This window comes from Salvelinus fontinalis, chromosome 10 (assembly GCF_029448725.1).
Source record: "Salvelinus fontinalis isolate EN_2023a chromosome 10, ASM2944872v1, whole genome shotgun sequence".
NCBI lineage: Eukaryota > Metazoa > Chordata > Actinopteri > Salmoniformes > Salmonidae > Salvelinus > Salvelinus fontinalis.
The window spans coordinates 37,640,268-37,660,146 of record NC_074674.1 but is presented as its reverse complement, the minus strand read 5'-3'; the positions used below and the strand labels follow the sequence as shown (position 1 = coordinate 37,660,146).

Here is a 19,879-nt window from a genome sequence, read left to right as displayed (position 1 = left end):
CAATGCAAAAAACCAAACGATTTGCCATGGGTATAGAGGATATGAATTTCCATGGATGGAATTGGACATTGTGAAAAAAAAATACTAGTCCGGATTTGCGTAGCCATCTGAACTCACTGACACTTGTTGTCTTTCCCCTAAGCAGGTTAGGTTATCACTGGCCGGGCAGACAGTCTCCTCTTCCCAAGTCTTGGAGAGAATAATTTCTAATTTTAACAAGTCCCCATTATTCCATAAATCCCCCTCTCCGACCACGTCCAACTTTGTATCAGCACGGTAGATCCCCCAGTTTGGAGAACAATGGAGGGTTTGATTCCATCCCTCCTGTAAAACTGGGAGCCACTCAAAGGGTTGTTTTGATGGTTTATTATTGACGACCCAGAAGAAGTTTCCAATAGAGAGAACCTAAGCGATGCCATGCCAACGCTTCTCTCCCCTTCTCACCTTGATTACACACACCAAGATGATATCTGGGAATTCAAGACTCCCCCAACAATGAAATCCTTTGTTGTGATTGCAACATGCGTTTCAGGGAACACACACACACACACATACAATAAAAGTCAGGGCTTTTTTACTACAGACAAATCAATGTCAGTCCAACTTTTCTTGGCTTTCTGGAGGAATTTAGAGAGTTTGAGAGAGAGTTGGAGAGAGAGAGAGAAAGAGAACAAGAGAGAGATGAGAGACAATAACAGTGAAAGAGACACACTATAGACTAAGAAAACAGAAAAGGAGAGAGACATTGCGATAGAAGATAAAGAGGTAAATAGAGAGAAAGATATTGTTCACATTCTCATCTGTATCCTGGACTGCTCTGACGCAGAGGTGAGTCACACAAACGCCATCTGCCCTGTTCCAACCACACCCCTGCCAGGATGCCTATCTGTGCCCGCTCCGGCTTTTGGGCCCGGCTCATCAGCTCTCCTCCTCCCAGGTGTGAACGATCGCCTGTCCGATGACTAAAGCTGGCTATTTCCACCAACGCACCTCATCTCTTCTCCTTTATTAAATCCCTATCACCCAAAGCTCTGACTCACTACCCCAGACTTACACACGTAGGGGTCAGCGTTAATTATGGCCGATGTCACATAGCCTAGCCTCATCCTCTCATCCTCTCCTGTCTTCCCCCTCCCACACACCACCCACCTCCTTTCCCCCCGTTCTTCCCTCCGGTTCACCTACCAAGTGTCTAACCTTGTCTGTGAGAGCAGGCCTCCGCAGATCAGCAGAGCAAACAGTTAGATAATGTGGCTCGTCACTGGTAAATAAGCACATTAATGTCCCTTTGGCTTTGTCATAGGATAAACAATTGTCAATAACTGATGTAGGTTGGACCAAAGTTAAATATACTAGCGGCCTACCTACCTGTGTAGATCTCTGCCTCCGAGGGGTCCTCCACCCGCTTATGCTGGATGATGTAATCAGACACCTTGTAGCCAATCAGGGGCTCCACATCCAGCCACTCCAGGGCCACCATGGTGCTGGAAGGCTCTAGGTGAGGGGCCAGTCTGAGCCTGACACAGACAGAAAGAGGAAGGAGGTGGGTCACTTTAATTCAATAACAATATTTGCAGTCAACAGCACTGAGGACTAGTTTCCCGGGAACATTGAGCTTACTTCTGAGAATCTCAGTTAAAAGTGTTTTTAGTCCAGGACTAGAATTACTTTGTGTCGGGGAAAGCAACCCTAAGAGTCTGTTAATAAAATGTTGAGACCAGATATAGGGAGCAAGTTGGAATCATCAATGCATCCATTCGACAAATCAAACAAGCAAGTAGGTCCATTCAATTTAATGTGGAAATCCACCGGAGAGTCATTGCTCATCCAATGCCTTGTATCTCTCTCCAAAAGTTCTGATGGTTTCAATAGCTGGGGTGTATGATGACTCAAAACAGAGCTGGGGTAAGAGAACAAGATACACTGTTATTTCTTGAGAGTGAGCACTGGGGTGTTTGGACTGGCCTACAGCAATTAAAGGTTGGTCTCAGCTCTAGGGATGGTTGTTACAACTCCAACATGTCTCCCTAGGCTTGGATAGATGGGAGGTAGGCTCTGACTTACACAGGCTGCCTCAGGAGACTGCAGTTGGGAAGGCCGTCTTTGCTGAAGGCACTCAGGTCACAGCGACACCAGTTGTCGATGACATCTCCCTTGCCTGCACACCAGTATGAGCTCATCGTGGCGCTCTTGAAGGCCTGTGAAAGGTAACAGGTGAGACAAATGCAATTATCTCGCCCCATCGCCCTTCTGTGACGCCCTGAGTTATCCAAGCTCCAAGATGTCTGTTGCTACCACCCCTGTGCATGTCCCATGTCGTCGCCCCCCACCCCCGATGTCCGCCCCGGAATCGTCACACACTGGGGGCTCCTAGGTTTAATCACCTCCGCCACCGGAAGAGTCGCGGCGGCGAGAGTCTGATGATACGTGACTGAGTAGCCTTGGAGAACATGTCATGTTCCTGTCTTGTTTTAATTGGGAATGGTGACACATAAAGGTCTGTGTGTGTGTGTGTGTGTGTGTGTGTGTGTGTGTGTGTGTGTGTGTGTGTGTGTGTGTGTGTGTGTGTGTGTGTGTGTGTGTGTGTGTGTGTGTGTGTGTGTGTGTGTGTGTGTGTGTGTGTGTGTGTGTGTGTGCGTGCGTGAGAGAGAGAGCAAGTTAAACAGAGAAAGAATATTACTTCTCTAAGAGGTCAAAAGGCCAAAAAGATATGCATTTCCTCAAACTCATTAAACCGAAACATCGTCAAGATCATGAGTGTGTACCACTTCAACTCAAACTAATTGGCAGGTAGCCTAGTGGTTAGAGCGTTAGGCCAGTAACCAAAAGGTTGCTGGATTGAATCCCTGAGCTGACAAGGTAAAAATCTATCGTTCTGCCCCTGAGCAAGGCAGTTAACCCACTGTTCCCTGGGCGCTGTTCATGTTGATTTAAGGAGGCTGCATCTCTCTGATTCAGAGGGGTTGGGTAAAATGCAGAAGACACATTTCAGTTGAAGGCATTCAGTTGTCCTTTTTAAATTGTTCTGTTTCATCAGGCCAACCACATGCCAATATTACCGTTAAAGTGATCAAATAAGGTGACGTCAGTGCTTTGGCAAAGGAGAGTTCAGGGGAGTTCGCAGGCACTTTGGCTCCCTGTCACACCGGCCAATCAATGGAGCACTTAGTTATTTATGTAAGCAATTGGTTGACAGCGCCGACCCGCGCAGACTGCTGAGGAACACGCTTGATCGCGGTCATCAAACACCTGCACAGAAACACCAGAAAACATCCGGAAACCAGTCATCCAGAGGAGAGGACACCGAATGTGTCTTAAAGGCATTGTCAGTTTTGTCAGTCAGTCAGTTTTTCAAATTCGTTTTGGACTACTGACTGTCCAAACATCTGTCCTTGAGCTGTTTTGGTCTATTAATGTTCTGTATTATGTCATGTTTTGTGTGGACCCTAGGAAGAGTAGTTGCTGCTTTCGCAACAGGTAATGGGGATCCTAATTCAAATACCAAATGCCAAACAGCAAGTTACAAGTGACCAAATCGGATTTGTGTTTGTTCAGGCAGCAGTCATTTGCTGACATGGCTGAGCTAGTTGTCATAGTAACGACGAGTGTGTGCGCAGTGGTGTAGGCTTATTGGTGGTGATCGTGCTTCCTATCACTCAGAAGTTATGTAGCAAGCTAAGGTGACAACAATGTCTGCCAGGGATGTTTCCCAGTTGCTTAGAATGTTCAAAATCATAGTGTAAGAACACCTTTAAAGCCTCAAAGGATAAGATGATCCAACTTTCAAAAATATGATTTTTGGATTTGCGAAATAACGGTCTAAAAACCACTTGAGAGCAAATAAATCAGATTTGACCATTCAGACACAAGTCACATGGCCAAGAATCAGATTTGTATCAGACTTCAAACCACCTAGGTGACTTGAAATGTGGCTTGAAATATCAGATTCCATGTCCTACAACAGTCACAATGAGAGGGGCAAGTCAACAGATGAGAAGTTCTTTCCCAGAGCAGAGATGGTCAGGTCTAAACTCATCCACAGCTTCTATTTGCTCGACCAGATACAGGAGGAGCAGGGAGGAATCCCCAAATATTGCACCAAGGATGTTTTAGGTCAAATCAGCTTCCTGATCTGAATGAGCCTGACCTCAGACAAGGAGAACTACACCAGTCTAACGGGGAAGAACACACACCAGCTGGTGTGCTTTGAGATCTCGCCCAGAGTGGCAGCACCATCACCGTGGACCGCCGTCGCCAGGGACGACTGCATTCTAGAGAATGTTATCCTCCTCGCAATCTCCAAAATACAACAGTCACAAGACAACCTTGTTTGCCCGTCGTAAAGGACCATTCACCGAAACTGATATAGCTAGCTAACGACCTCCTTTTGCACGTGGGAAAAAACATTGTGGACAGAGACTTGCTAGCTACGTTAGCTAGCTAGCTGGGATTTTCTACAAGGAATCTGCCTCCCAAAAAAAGCTTCTCCCTGGCCTGTCTCCCCGTCTGGCACAGGTACCCCCACCACACTCCCCCATCTCTCCCGAGATTTCACTTGCGTCCAGCACACATGCATTTACACACACAGACTTTTTAGGGAGGCTAATTAACTTATGAAGCTTATTATGAAAAACTTTAATTAAGTCAGGATTCCTATTTGACTCAGCCATGCCTCATTGCCCGTCTATCATTTCCTCATCTCCCACCCATCCATTCTAATGGGACTAATCCTAATGCTCCTCCCTCTTTTTCACCTGCCCCGCTACAAAGTTTCTCCCTGCAGGCAGTGAGTCTGAGGTGCTAAAGGAGCTCCTTAAACATGACCCCCAAAAAACATCTGGGTCAGATGGTTTAGATCCTTTCTTCGATAAAGTTGCAGCCCCTGTCATCACCAAGCCTATCTCTGACCTTTTTACCTGTCTCTCCTCTTTGGGGAGATTCCCATTGCTTGGAAGGCAGCCATGGTGCATCTATTATTTAAAGGGGGAGATCAAGCTGATCCTAACTGTTATAGGCCAATTTCTATTTTGCCCAGTTTACAAAGTGTTGGAAAAACTTTTTCATAATCAACTTCTTGATGTCTATATTATTCCCTCTGGAATGCACTTTGGTTTCCGCTCAGGTTATGGATGTGTCACTGCAACCTTAAAGGTCCTCATGATGTCACCATTGCCCTTGATTCTAAGCAATGTTGTGCTGCTATTTTTATTGACTTGGCCAAAGCTTTTGATACGGTAGACCATTCCATTCTTGTCAGCCGGCTAAGGAGTATCTGAGGGGTCTTTGGCCTGGTTTGCTAACTACCTCTCTCAAAGAGTGCAGTGTATAAAGTCAGAACATCTGCTGTCACCAAGGGAGAACGCCAACGCTCGATCCTAGGCCCCACGCTCTTCCCAATTTACATCAACAACATAGCTCAGGCAGTAGGAAACTCTCTCATCCATCTGTATGTAGATGATACGGTCTTATACTCAGCTGGCCCCTCCCCGGAGTTTGTGTTAAACGCTCTACAACAAAGCTTTCTTAGTGTCAAACAAGATTTCTCTGCCCTTAACCTTGTTCTGAACACCTAAAAAACAAAGGTCATGTGGTTTGGTAAGAAGGATGCCCCCTCTCCCCACCGTTGTGATTACTACTTCTGAGGGTTTAGAGCTTGAGGTAGTAACCTCATACAAGTACTTAGGAGTATGGCTAGACGGTACACTGTCCTTCTCTCAGCACATATCAAAGCTGCAGGCTAGTTAAATCTAAACTTGGTTTCCTCTATCGTACTCACTCTGCTTTCACATAAGCTGCCAAATTAACCCCGATTCAGATGACCATCCTACCCATGCTAGATTACAGAGACTTAATTTATAGATCGGCAGGTAAGAGTGCTCTTGAGCGGCTAGATGTTCTTTACCATTTGGCCATCAAATTTGCCACCAACGCTCCTTATAGGACACATCACTGCACTCTATACTCCTCTGTAAACTGGTCATCTCTGTATACCTGTCGCAAGACCCACTGGTTGATGATTATTTATAAAAACCTCTTAGGCCTCACTCCCCCCTCACTCCCCCCTATCTGAGATACCTACTGCAGCCCTCATCCTCCACATAAACACCTGTTCTGCCAGTCACATTCTGTTAAAGTTCCCCAAAGCACATGCATCCCTGGGTCGCTCCTCTTTTCAGTTCGCTGCAGCTAGTGACTGGAACGAGCTGCAAAAAATACTCAAACTGGACTGTTTTATCTCCATATCGTCATTCAAAGACTCAATAATGGACACTCTTACTGACAGTTGTGGCTGCTTCGTGTGATGTATTGCATTACCTTCTTGCCTTTGTGCTGTTGTCTGTGCCCAAAAATGTTTGTAACATCATTTGTGCTCCTACCATCTTGTGCTGCTGCCATATTGAGATGCTACCATGTTGTTGTCATGTGGTCTTGCTACCATGCTGTGTTGTCATGTGTTGCTGTCATGCTATGTTGTTGTCTTAGGTCTCTCTTTATGTAGTGTTGTGATGTCTCTGTCTCTGAGGTGTGTTTTGTCCTATATACAGTTGAAGTCGGAAGTTTACATACACTTAGGTTAGAGTCATTAAAACTCGTTTCTCAACCCCTCCACAAATGAATTGTTAACAAACTATAGTTTTGGCAAGTTGGTTAGGACATCTACTTTGTGCATGACACAAGTAATTTCTCCAACAATTGATTTGAGACAGATTATTTCACTTATAACTCACTGTATCACAATTCCAGTGGGTCAGAAGTTTACATACACTAAGTTGACTGTGCCTTTAAATAGCTTGGAAGATTCCAGAAAATGATGTCATGGCTTTAGAAGCTTCTGATAAGCTAATTGACATAATTTGAGTCAATTGGAGGTGTACCTGTGGATGTATTTCAAGGCCTACCTTCAAACTCAGTGCCTATTTGCTTGACATCATGGGAAAATCAAAAGAAATCAGCCAACACCTCAGGAAAAAAAGATTTTGACCTCCGCAAGTCTGGTTCATCCTTGGGAGCAATTTCCAAACGCCTGAAGGTACCACGTTCATCTGTACAAACAATAGTATGCAAGTATAAACACCATGGGACCACACAGCCATCATACCGCTTAGGAAGGAGACGCATTCTGTCTCCTAGAGATGAACGTACTTTGGTGCGAAAAGTGAAAATCAATCCGACAACAACATCAAAGGACCTTGTGAAGATGCTGGAGGAAACAGGTACAAAAGTATCTATATCCACAGTAAAACTAGTCCTATATCAACATAACCTGAAAGGCCTCTCAGCAAGGAAGAAGCCACTGCTCCAAAACCGCCATAAAAAAACAGACTGACCATCGTTATGTTTGGAGGAAAAAGGGGGATGCTTGCAAGCGGAGGAACACCATCCCAACCGTGAAGCAAGGTGGCAGCATCATGTTGTGGGGGTGCTTTGCTGCAGGAGGGACTGGTGCACTTCACAAAATAGATGGCATCATGAGGGAGGACACTTATGTGGATATATTGAAGCAACATCTCAAGACATCATTTAAGAAGTTGAAGCTTGGTCGCAAATGGGTCTTCCAAATGGACAATGACCCCAAGCATACTTCCAAAGTTGTGGCAAAATGGCTTAAGGACAACAAAGTCAAGGTATTGGAGTGGCCATCACAAAGCCCTGACCTCAAAACTGTAACAAAGCCACTCAGGAACATTCAATGTCATCTTGGTAGGCAACTACCGTGTATATTTGGCCTCATCTTTTAGATAATTGTCCTGCTGAAATGTGAATTTGTCTCCCAGTGTCTGTTGGAAAGCAGACTGAACCAAGTTTTCCTCTAGAATTTACCCTGTGCTTGGCTCTATTCTGTTTCTTTTATCCTAAAAAACTCCCTAGGTCTTGCAGATGACTAGCATACACAGAACATGATTCAGTCACCACCATGCTTGAAAATATGAAGAGTGGTACTCAGTGATGTGTTGTTTTGGATTTGCCCCAAACATAAAGTGAATTGCTTTGCCACATTTTTTGCAGTATTACTTCAGTGCCTTGATGCAAGCAGGATGCATCTTTTGGAATATTTATAATATGTACAGGCTTCTTTCTTTTTACTCTGTGAATTACGTTAGTATTGTGTAATAATTACAATGTTGTTGATCCATCCTCAGTTTTCTCATATCACAGCCAATAAACTCTGTAACTGTTTTAAAGTCACCAAGCCTCTCCGGCAAGTGAGTTATGAAGGACGCCTGTATCTTTGTAGTGACTGGGTGTATTGATACACCTTCCAAAGTGTAATTAATAACTTCACCATGCTCAAAGGGATATTCAATGTCTGTTTTCTTTCTACCAATAGGTGCTTTTCTTTGCGAGGCATTGGAAAACCTCCCTGGTTCAGTATTTGAGATGGCGGTTGCGATGAAATCAAGGCAGCCCGAGTAGTTGTTCTGAAAAGCTCTGGCCATATAGAGACAGACACTGAGAGTGGAATGCCTCCAGAAGCCGATGTTGCCATCCCCCGAAACAGTGGTTGCATCGTTAGCGTTAAAAGCCCAGACAGTCCTTCATGGGAACTGACTTCTCCAGCCCTCACTCACTCACTCAGTGCTGTGTATACAGCTCTGGAACGTGCAGCAAGAAAGAGGCAGACAGAAAGAGAGGAGCAGAGAGGAAAAGAGAAAAGCAGAGGAGATGGAGAGAGAAACAGAGAGGCAGAGAGAAACAAAGAATGGAGTGTGTATTCTAATAATTACTTTAATTGTGTTAATAATAAATATTTGTATACCACTTTTCAATACAAGTTAATAAGTGCTTCACATCATAAAATAAAATGGAGTACGATGTACAGTAAGGGAGCACTGGGCTGGGATGCCTCCCTCCCTCCAGCGAGGGCCCCCCTGCTAGGCGATAGGATCAACAGGCCTCCAGCAGTCAGTCAGTCAGGTCTTTCCCCTTATTTAACTTCCAACACTACCCCATCTAAATGAGCCTGCTGAATGAGCCCCTATTAGTGGGAAGCCCACTCAGCCTAGCCAACACTGCAATCCACAAATAATGACTTTCCTGAGAGAGACAGGCAAGGTAGGGGGAAAAAATGTGGAAGAAAGTGATTGCATTTCTTGAGATTATGAGATCCCCCGCCAACCATGTGGCTCAATGTTGGCTGAACAATAGAAAGAGACGAGACACAGAAAAACAGAAAGAGAGAGACTCCTCCACAGTCCGCAACTCAGTCAATGGGAACCAGATCATCAGCAAACACAACAGGAAGCCTTTTGGGAGCACATGCATGCAGACCCGTAGACAAACATGGGAAATGATCTCTAATGCTGGGGAGGCTGGGGGGAGACCACAGCTCTGCCTCACATTCCTAGAAAACCCCCCAGTCAGGTCGGCTTTGCTTGACTGCACGGCTGCACATTTGAAAAATAGACAAACCGATTACGGCCCTGTGTTTATGTTTCAAAGAGTAATGCAATCCAGTCTCAACTGGGTAAACAGGGGGGGGGGTAAGACCTGAAGGGTCTACTACAAAACAGGATCAATGAGTTAGCCAGCTTTGATAAAAAAATGACTTCTGGCTGATTAAGAATGCAAAACTTAGATATGTGTTTTTAGTTGTTGTGTCAATTAGACCATTCCCATTTCAAGCTTACAGAGCCTTCAGAAAGTATTCAGATCACTTGACTTTCCCACATTTTGTTACGTTAATTAAAATGTTGTTTTTTCTCATCAATCTACACACAATAGCACATAATGACAAAGCAAAAACAGGTTTTTAGACATTATTGCAAATGTATATATATATTTAAAAATTAAACATTACATTTACATAAGTATTCAGAACCTTTACTCAGTACTTTGTTGAAGCACCATTGGCAGCGATTACAGCATCGAGCCTTCTTGGGTATGAAGCTACAAACTTGGCACACCTGTATTTGGGGAGTTTCTCCCATTCTTCTCTGCAGATCCTCTCAAGCTCTGTCAGGTTGGATGTGGAGCGTTGCTGCACAGCTATTTTCAGGTCTCTCCAGAGATGTCCGATCGGGTTCAATTCCGGGTTCTGGCTGGACCACTCAAGGACATTTAGAACTTGTCCCGAAGCCACTACCGCATTGTCTTGGCTTTGTACTTAGGGTCGTTGGTCTGTTGGAAGGTGAAACTTCACCCCAGTCTGAGTTACTGAGAGCTCTGGAGCAGGTTTTCATAAAGGACCTCTCTGTACTTTGCTCTGTTCATCTTTGCCTCAATCCTGACTAGTCTCCCAGTCCCTGCCGCTAAAAAACATCCCCATATCATGATGCTGCTACCACCATGCTTCACCTTAGGGATGGTGCCAGATTTCCTCCAAACGTGACGCTTGGCATTCAGGCCAAAGAGTTCCATCTTGGTTTCATCAGACCAGAGAATCGTGTTTCTCATGGTCTGAGAGTCTTTAGGTGCATTTTGGCAAATTCCAAGCGGGTTTTTGTGCCTTTTGCTGAAGAGTGGCTTCCGTCTGGCCACTCTACCATAAAGGCCTGATTGTTGGAGTGCTGCAGAGTTGGTTGTCCTTCTGGAATGTTCTCCCCCTGATTGCTCACTTTGGCCGGGCGGCCAGCTCTAGGAAGTCCTGGTGGTTCTACACTTCTTCCATTTAAGAATGATGGAGGCCACTGTGTTCTTGGGGACCTTCAAAGCTGCAGACATTTTTTAGTACCCTTCCCCAGATCTGTGCCTCGACACAATGCTGTTTCTGAGCTCTATGGACAATTCCTTTGGCCTCATGGCTTGGGTTTTGCATTCACTGTCAACTTTGGGACCTTATATAGATGCCTTTCCAAATCATGTCCAACCAATTGAATTTACCACAATTTACCACAGGACTCCAATCAAGTTGTAGAAACATTTCATGGATGATCAATGGAAACAGGATGCACCTGAGCTCAATTTCGTGTCTTATAGAAAAGGGTCTGAATACTTATGTAAATAAGGTATTTAATTTTTATATACATTTGCAAAAATGTATAAAAAACAGTTTTTGCTTAGTCATTATGGGGTATTGTGAGTAGTTGCTGATAATTTTTTCTCTTTAATCCATGTTAGTACAAGGCTGTAACGTAACAAAACGTGGAAAAAGTAAAGGAGTCTGTATACTTTCCGAAGGCACTGCTTCTTTCCCCCCAAAATAAGTTATTTCTGAATATTTAGGCAAGTTAGCAGGCTAACTCATTGAGCCTGCTTTGTAGTATACCCTTCAGTGGCAGGATGAAAAAACAACAACAGAACAGACATGAGCCTGTTATGGATACATGGTAAGTGTTAATATGTCAAGCACATTCAGTATTAAACTAAATACGTGACACACACAGACATGTTCACAGACACACACACAACAAGAAAATCCCTCCATGACATGGCCTGGCACAATACTGCACGCAGCTGAAACGCAGGGAGAAACTACTGTCCAATCCTGTTAGTTGAGCCATGGTACGGCAGTGGAGGATAGGATGATACACTATCCCGTATTGATTAACAGTAGATTATGCTTTTCCCAGAACACTGATGGATCCACATAAGTAGTGGCCAGTGTTACTGGGGGTAGGGTTGGGGAAGAAGCGATAGCCTACTGCTATGCACTTCAAGAAAAAGGGGTTGGACAAGGAGGCCCCTTAAGGGGGTTGGATTGCAAGCAAACATCATGCCTGAGAAGAAAAAAAAAAAATAAATAATAGCTGGAATGGTGGAGCACTTTATTCTATTGCCTTCATGATAAAGCATTAACTTATACAGTTGAAGTTAGAAGTTTACGTACACCTTAGCCAAATACATTTAAACTCAGTTTTTCACAATTCCTGATATTTAATCCTAGTAAAAATTCCCTGTTTTAGGTCAGTTAGGATCACCACTTTATTTTAAGAATGTGAAAAGTCAGAATAATAGTAGAGAGAATTATTTATTTCAGCTTTCATTTCTTTCATCACATTCCCAGTGGGTCAGAAGTTTACAAACACTCAATTAGTATTTGGTAGCATTGCCCTTCAATTGTTTAACTTGGGTCAAATGTCTCGGGTAACCTTCCACAAGCTTAACACAACAAGTTGGGTGAATTTTGGCCCATTCCTCCTGACAGAGCTGGTGTAACTAAGTCAGGTTTGTAGGCCTCCTTGCTCGCACACGCTTTTTCAGTTCTGCCCACACATTTTCTATAGGATTGAGGTCAAGGCTTTGTGATGGCCACTCCAATACCTTGACTTTGTTGTCCTTAAGCCATTAAGCCATTTTGCCACAACTTTGGAAGTATGCTTGGGGTCATTGTCCATTTGGAAGACCCATTTGTGTCCAAGCTTTAACTTCCTGACTGATGTCTTGAGATGTTGCTTCAATATATCCACATAAGTGTCCCTCCTCATGATGCCATCTATTTTGTGAAGTGCACCAGTCTCTCCTGCAGCAAAGCACCCCCACAACATGATGCTGCCACCCCCGTACTTCACGGTTGGGATGGTGTTCTTCAGCCTGCAAGCCTATCCCTTTTTCCTCCAAACATAACGATGGTCATTATGGCCAAACAGTTCTATTTTTGCTTCATCAGACCAGAGGACATTTATCCAAAAAGTATGATATTTGTCCCCATGTGCAGCTGCAAACCGTAGTCTGGATTTTTATGGGGGTTTTGGAGCTGTTTATTCTTCCTTGTTGAAAGACCTTTCAGGTTATGTCGATATAGGACTCGTTTTACTGTGGATATAGATACTTTTGTACCTGTTTCCTCCAGCATCTTCGCAAGGTCCTTTGCTGTTGTTCTGGGATTGACTTGCACTTTTCACACCAAAGTACATTCATCTCTAGGAGACAGAATGCGTCTCCTTCCTTAGCGGAATGACGGCTGCGTGGTCCCATGGTGTTTATACTTGCATACTATTGTTTGTACAGATGAACGTGTTACCTTCAGGCATTTGGAAATTGCTCCCAAGGATGAACCAGACTTGTGGAGGTTTACACATTTTTTTCTGAGGTTATGGCTGATTTCTTTTGATGTTCCCATAATGTCAAGCAAAGAGGCACTGAGTTTGAAGGTAGGCCTTGAAATACATCCACAGGTACACCTCCAATTGACTCAAATGATGTCAATTAGTCTATCAGAAGCTTCTAAAGCCATGACATCATTTTCTGGAATTTTCCAAGCTGTTTAAAGGCACAGTCAACTTAGTGAATGTAAACTTCTGACCCACTGGAATTGTGATACAGTGAATTATAAATTAAATAATCTGTCTGTAAACAATTTTTGGAAAAATGACTTGTGTTATGCACAAAGTAGATGTCCTAACCGACTTGCCAAAACTATAGTTTGTTAAAAATAAATTTGTGGAGTGGTTAAAAAACTAGTTTTAATGACTCCAACCTAAGTGTATGTAAACTTCCGACTTCAACTGTAGATTTAGGAGAGTATTTTTTCCCTCTTATAGGGCAATTCCGCCACTTTCAACCTCATATTCATAATCTCCAGCACCAAACCAGTGTCTACATATGTGAAAACAGAGTGGTTCTATGATCTGTGTTGAAAATAAATATATGAAAAAACTGTGATTTTAAAAACTGCAATGAGTTTCTAGCTCAAAGGACAGTATTCTTGTCACCGCGAATCGCATAGTGTTTGAAAATCATAGTTTTTAAAATGTTTTAAATTTTGATGGTATCATTGGGAAGACATTTTTTACTTTATATTTTTGTTGTTGTTGAGAAATTCAATTATGCACACTCCTCTCCACTTTGACCAGTGTGACATAGCTCTGCCGTTGGCCACAAACAGTGTCCCCCCTTTCCTGCCCACACCACCAAATCCTCTGACATCACACTAGCCAGTAGACAATGTAGCACCTGGTTTGGCTCACTATGCAGAAAGCCATCACTTACAAGAAGAGCAGAGGATCATGGTGACCTCCTAGCATATTAATCTGTTTGGCTAATCTACGCCGGCCACATTACTGTCCATCTCCTCTGGCTAATTTGTGAAAACACTGGCCAGCTGGCCTGCACTATTGATTTATTGGAGGATCCGGGGTGGTGGGAGTCAGCGAGGAGCAGAATAGCAGGATAGCGGTGACAGCGGTGCAGTGTGGTGTGGGTGGTAAGGACCACTCTCCATCCTGTTAACAAAGGATAGAACATCTAGATCTCCAGTTTCTAGGAACTCCATCAAGTGGATGACTTCCAGGAACTAGGGGACATTGGGGCCAACTGCAGGGTGGTTCACAGAAGGGTTGATGGGGGCTGGGGTGGCGGCTGGGTCACTAAGGAACTCTAACCCATATTGAGTTTTAAGAGAGTCAACCTGGTCTCAGGATGCTCTAAGCTAATTTGATCCAGGCTTAATGGCAACTTGAATGGCTCTGTGTTGTGGGTTTCCAGCCTCTTCGTGTTCAAATAAATCAATTTGGTAAAAAGCGGTGGCTTCACACTTTTTTCCCCCCGGTGACAAATTTGAGAAAGGGGTGGCCAGGTCTGTTGTCATAACTTTTCTTAGAGAAGCTTAGAGCTTATTGGATAAACTTGCAGCCTTGATGCACTTGGGGGTAAACCGTTTCCAGGGGGCATTTTTGAAGAGGAGAACCAAACAGTTTCCATTCAATTACACCGTCACCACCCACATCCCATCCCATCACCCACCCCAACTCCAGAAAGCACACAAAAAGTTGAGGCCGCCCCAGTAAACTCGTTAATTTTCCTCAAGCCCTGAGTTTAACAAGTTTAAGGAGACTGCATGAGTCAAACCTGGGTCTGCACCCGACCTTGTGCAGGAAACGCCATTTAGGAAAACAGAAAAGACGTGTGGGGGGGTGGATGGTGGGAGTGTGGTGGGTGCGGAGGTTGGGGGGGTTGATTACTCAGCAAGATACACAGTGTTCTGAGTCATTAGCCTCACAGCCAATTTGTTCAATAGCTCTGCCATAATTCAATCAGGGCCATGCGGGACTCAGGCCTGCTGGCAACCTCCACTGGCATGAGTTTATTTATTTATCCATTGAGGTATTGGGCTCTGTCACTGAAACAGGGCCAGGGGAGGGTCCTTCTAGGGGGAGAGTAGCTAACTGCTTATAGTTAGGCTCCAAATACAGTAGGTAGGTATAGTCTCAGTGTGGGGTTGGATCTGGGGTTATGAAACATACATTCATAACAGGTCTGACTCAACACTTCCCCAAAGAGGTGGTGAGAGGTCTCTGTCATTATCTGACTGGGAGATACACATCGTACATAACATGTAATGTAAAACCGCTTCAAAGATCATCTTTTTTTTCTCCCGTTTTCTTCGTCAAATCCTTAAACTAGCCCTGTCGTAATCGTCGCATTGAAGACAGAGTCGGAGAGTGACTTTTACTTTCTCTCAAAATGTTTTCCTGGAACCGTGTTGTTGAAGTGAGGAGGGCAGTGAATTCTGTTGTTTTAATCCTTTGCCCCATTGTTCCGGTAGGGCTGTTTTTCGAGGAAGCAGACATACGGATAATTCAAGATAGTAACACAATACCTGTCTACTTTTGTAATGAGCAGATCGAAATGGGAGGAACATGACAAGCCTTGCCATAGGCAGAGAGCAGGGGCAGCGGAGGCAAGACGGCAGCTTGGCATTGAGAGCCGCAGGTAGTTTTGCATGGCTGAAGATACAAACTGGGTTTGTACACACAGGCACACAAGGGCAACATCCTTTCCTTTTTGCTTCACAATAAACAACCATGATTTCCCTTTGTTTATTTCTTGTAGCATCTTAGTGAACGCTTTTTGCGTGGCCGTCTTTTTTTGGGGGGAGAGGTGTAGTCACAAGGCACAGTTTCAATCAGTGTACTGCCTTTATCGTGTAGTAGAGATGTATGGCCAGGCCGTTGTGTCTGCTATGCTAATAGAAGCAGGAGTCTTTCAGAGAGCTGGCCAAGAGCAGCACTAGCTTGTCCCTGTAGGGTCGATGCATCAATACCAAGCTAATAATCCCGCTACCTCGGAGGGCCGACCCTCGCCAGTGACCCACCGCAGTCTGCTCCCCCCTGTCCCCAGAAGACTAGAAGGAGGAGAAAAATAGGACACTTTGCTCTTCCTCACGTTTATGTATCGACTGAGCCCACTAGGGGCCGTCTGCTATCGATTGTGCCTCTTTTATTCGTGGCTGAGACAGGCGCTTGGTATGGGCGGCACGTATGGGCTGGGGTCTTTGTTGTTGTGCATGTGTGCGTGTGTGTTGCCAGTGCTATTGCTGCTGTGCTGCATGCTGTAATTTTAGTCAGGCAGGGTAATTAGATGCTTGACCGCTCTGGTCCCGGTGGAGGTGGTGGGGAACGGGTAGTGGTTTGTATGTGCGCGTGTGTGCATTAGTGTGTGTGTGTGTGTGTGTGTGTGTGCGTGCGTCTGTGTGTGTCTATGTAATTGAGGGGACAAGGGACATCCGTTGTCAGCCAGAGCCAATGCAATCCAGTTAACAGATGAGTCATAAACATAATCATACACACATACAGTACCAGTCAACAGTTTGGACACACCTACTCATTCATGGGTTTTTCTTTAGTTTTACTATTTTCTACATTGTTGAATAATAGTGAAGACATCAAAACTATGAAATAAAACAACAGGACAATGACCCAACACACCTGCTGGCTGTGTAAGGACTATTTGACCAAGAAGGAGAGAGATGGAGTGCTGCATCAGATGACCTGGCCTCCAAAATCACCCGAACTAAACCAAATTGAGATGGTTTGTGATGAGTTGGACAGCAGAGTGAAGGAAAAGCAGCCAACAAGTGCTCAGCATATGTGGGAACTCCTTCAAGACAGCAGGAAAAGCATTCCAGCTGAAACTGGTTGAGAGAATGCAAAGGTTGAGAGTTGAGACTGGTTGAGAGTTTGCAAAGCTGTCATCAAGGGAAAGGGTGGCTACTCTGAAGAATCTAAAATCCCAAAAATATTTTGATTTGTTTAACACCTTTTTTGGTTACTACATGATTCCATATTTCATTCCATTTTATTTCATAGTTTTGATGTCTTCACCATTATTCTACAATGTAGAAAATAGTAAAAATAAAGAAAAAACCTTGAATGAGTAGGTGTAATATAACTTTTGACTGGTACTGGACATGCACGCACACATGCACCCACACACCCACACACACCCACACACACCCACACACACCCACACACACCCACACACACACACACACACACACACACACACACACACACACACACACACACACACACACACACACACACACACACACACACACACACACACACACACACACACACACACACACACAGACAAACAAGTGCAGTGGACTTCCTAATTGCATCTCCCTCTCCTCAGATTGAGCCCAGCTGAGGGAAGATGGTGTAAACTAAATGTGAAGCGGAGCCAGACCCTCAGCTAAATCACCTTAGAGATGAGATTCCAAACATGACTAGCTTCCAGTATCTAATAATCAAAGGTTGCTCTCAAGGGGGAAACCTCACCCAAAACAGCAACACAGTCATGACAAGACAATACAGTTGAATCTACAGAAATTATACACAAACAAACACACGCACACGCACGCCCGCACGCACAAACACAACTCTTTGCATTTATCCCCACAAGAGGAGAACCATGACGTCACCTTTTTCTATTCTCCACACCACAGTGTATTTTAAATAGTGAAAGTTAACCCACTTACTCCACCTAGGGGGGATTTTGGCAACTACATCTACCAGGGTTGGGCTCAAATTGAATTGAAGGCAGTCAATTCAGAAAATTATTTTAATTTAAGAAATGTTAAAACTCTTAAAATATTATTGAGAAGGGATTGAAAATAAATTCCCTTTTTCGATTATTGAATACAAATTTTTGTTTACTTCCTGATTTGACTGCTTTTAATTCAAAGCCCAACCCTGACATTACAGCAAAGCACAATTGTGTCAACTTCACTGTGGTAAAACAAAAATATCCTTATACTGTATACTATTATATTCTCAAAGCAGCCAAATTACAAATGGATGTGTGAATAAATGACATAAACTATACAAATATGTTTCCTGTTCTTGAATTTCCTGTACGGTTATTGCAAATGAACTTTCAGTTGAACCCTTTGACCAGATGGCACATCTATTTCTATCATTTTATTTTCCACTGAAATATCATTTTATTCTATAAAATTGCTTTAATTCATATTTACACTCAGTAAACTGTACTGTTGGTTTGACACGTCCACATATTGTAACGGCAGATTTCCTCCTCTTCGTCTGAAGAGGAGGTGTAGCAGGGATCGGACCAAGACGCAGCGTAGTAAGTGTTCATGTTTTAATATAATCAACTGAACAAGACACAATACAAAATAACAAAAGTGAATCTAACCGAAACAGTCCCGTGTGGCACAAACACTGACACAGGAAACAAACACCCACAAACCAACAGTGAAAACAGGCTACCTAAATATGGTTCCCAATCAGAGACAATGGAAAACACCTGTCTCTGATTGAGAACCATATCAGGCCAAATGACAAACCTAAACATAGAAACACATATCATAGACTGCCCACCCCAACTCACACCCTGACCATACTAACTAAAGACAAAACAAAGGAAAATAAAGGAAATAAGGTCAGAAACGTGACACATATCTCTCTATTTCCTCTCTGCCTTTCCCCCCCATTGATGTCATTCTGGACATGGCTGTCTCCCCAATCCCCCCATTGTCACCTATTCTTCACCCACCATCCTTCTCTCTCCCTTTCTCCTCTCCCCTGTTCCCCTCACCTCTGTACAGTACCAGTCAAAAGCCTTAATGACAGCTTTGCACACTTGGCATTCTCTCAACCAGATTCATGAGGAAGTCACCTGGAACGCATTTCAATTAACATGTGTTCCTTGTTAAAAGTTAATTTGTGGAATTTCTTTCCTTAATGCGTTTGAGCGTTAAGAAAAAACCCTTGAATGAGTAGGTGTGTCCAAACTTTTGACTGGTACTGTAGTTATTTATCAAACAGAGGACAGCTCCACATCGCCCCCTCTCTACCACCCACCTTTCCTTCATCTATCTCCACTGCTTCCCTCATTCCTTCTCTCCATCTCTCTCCACTGCCTCCTTCCTTCTCAACATCCCTCTCCACTGCGCCCCTCCTTCATTCTCTCTATATCTCTCTACTGCCTTCCTCCTTCCTTATCTTCATCCATCTCTACTGCCCCCCCTACTTCCTTCTCTCATCCCTCTCCACTGCCCCCCTACTTCCTTCTCTCATCCCTCTCCACCGCCCCCCTACTTCCTTCTCTCATCCCTCTCCACCACCCCCCTACTTCCTTCTCTCATCCCTCTCCACCACCCCCCTACTTCCTTCTCTCATCCCTCTCCACTGCCTTCCTCCTTCCTTCTCTCCATCCCTCTCCACCACCCCCTACTTTCTTCTCTCATCCCTCTCCACCGCCTCCCTACTTTCTTCTCTCATCCCTCTCCACCGCCTCCCTACTTTCTTCTTTCCATCCCTCTTCACTGCCTCCCTACTTTCTTCTCTCCATCCCTCTCCACCGCCCCCCTACTTCCTTCTTTCCATCCCTCTCCACCACTCCCTACTTTCTTCTCTCCATCCCTCTCCACCACCCCCTACTTTCTTCTCTCATCCCTCTCCACCGCCTCCCTACTTTCTTCTCTCATCCCTCTCCACCGCCTCCCTACTTTCTTCTTTCCATCCCTCTTCACTGCCTCCCTACTTTCTTCTCTCCATCCCTCTCCACCGCCCCCTACTTTCTTCTTTCCATCCCTCTTCACTGCCTCCCTACTTTCTTCTCTCCATCCCTCTCCACCGCCCCCTACTTTCTTCTCTCATCCCTCTCCACCGCCTCCCTACTTTCTTCTCTCATCCCTCTCCACCGCCTCCCTACTTCCTTCTTTCCATCCCTCTTCACTGCCTCCCTACTT

At 44.4% G+C, this 19,879-nt stretch overlaps 1 protein-coding gene across 6 annotated transcripts in view; it reads right to left on the bottom strand.

Moving 5' to 3' along the window:
- The window catches only part of LOC129864123 (astrotactin-2-like), a 485,619-nt gene that overhangs the window by 83,915 nt on the left and 381,825 nt on the right, over positions 1-19,879 (bottom strand). For all 6 annotated transcript variants that reach the window (XM_055936744.1, XM_055936743.1, XM_055936745.1 and 3 more), the window contains 2 exons: positions 2,065-2,198; positions 1,369-1,517 (listed from right to left, as the gene is read on the bottom strand). In XM_055936744.1, the coding sequence (XP_055792719.1) occupies positions 1,369-1,517; positions 2,065-2,198 (283 nt within the window). The remainder of the gene's footprint in view (positions 1-1,368; positions 1,518-2,064; positions 2,199-19,879) is intronic.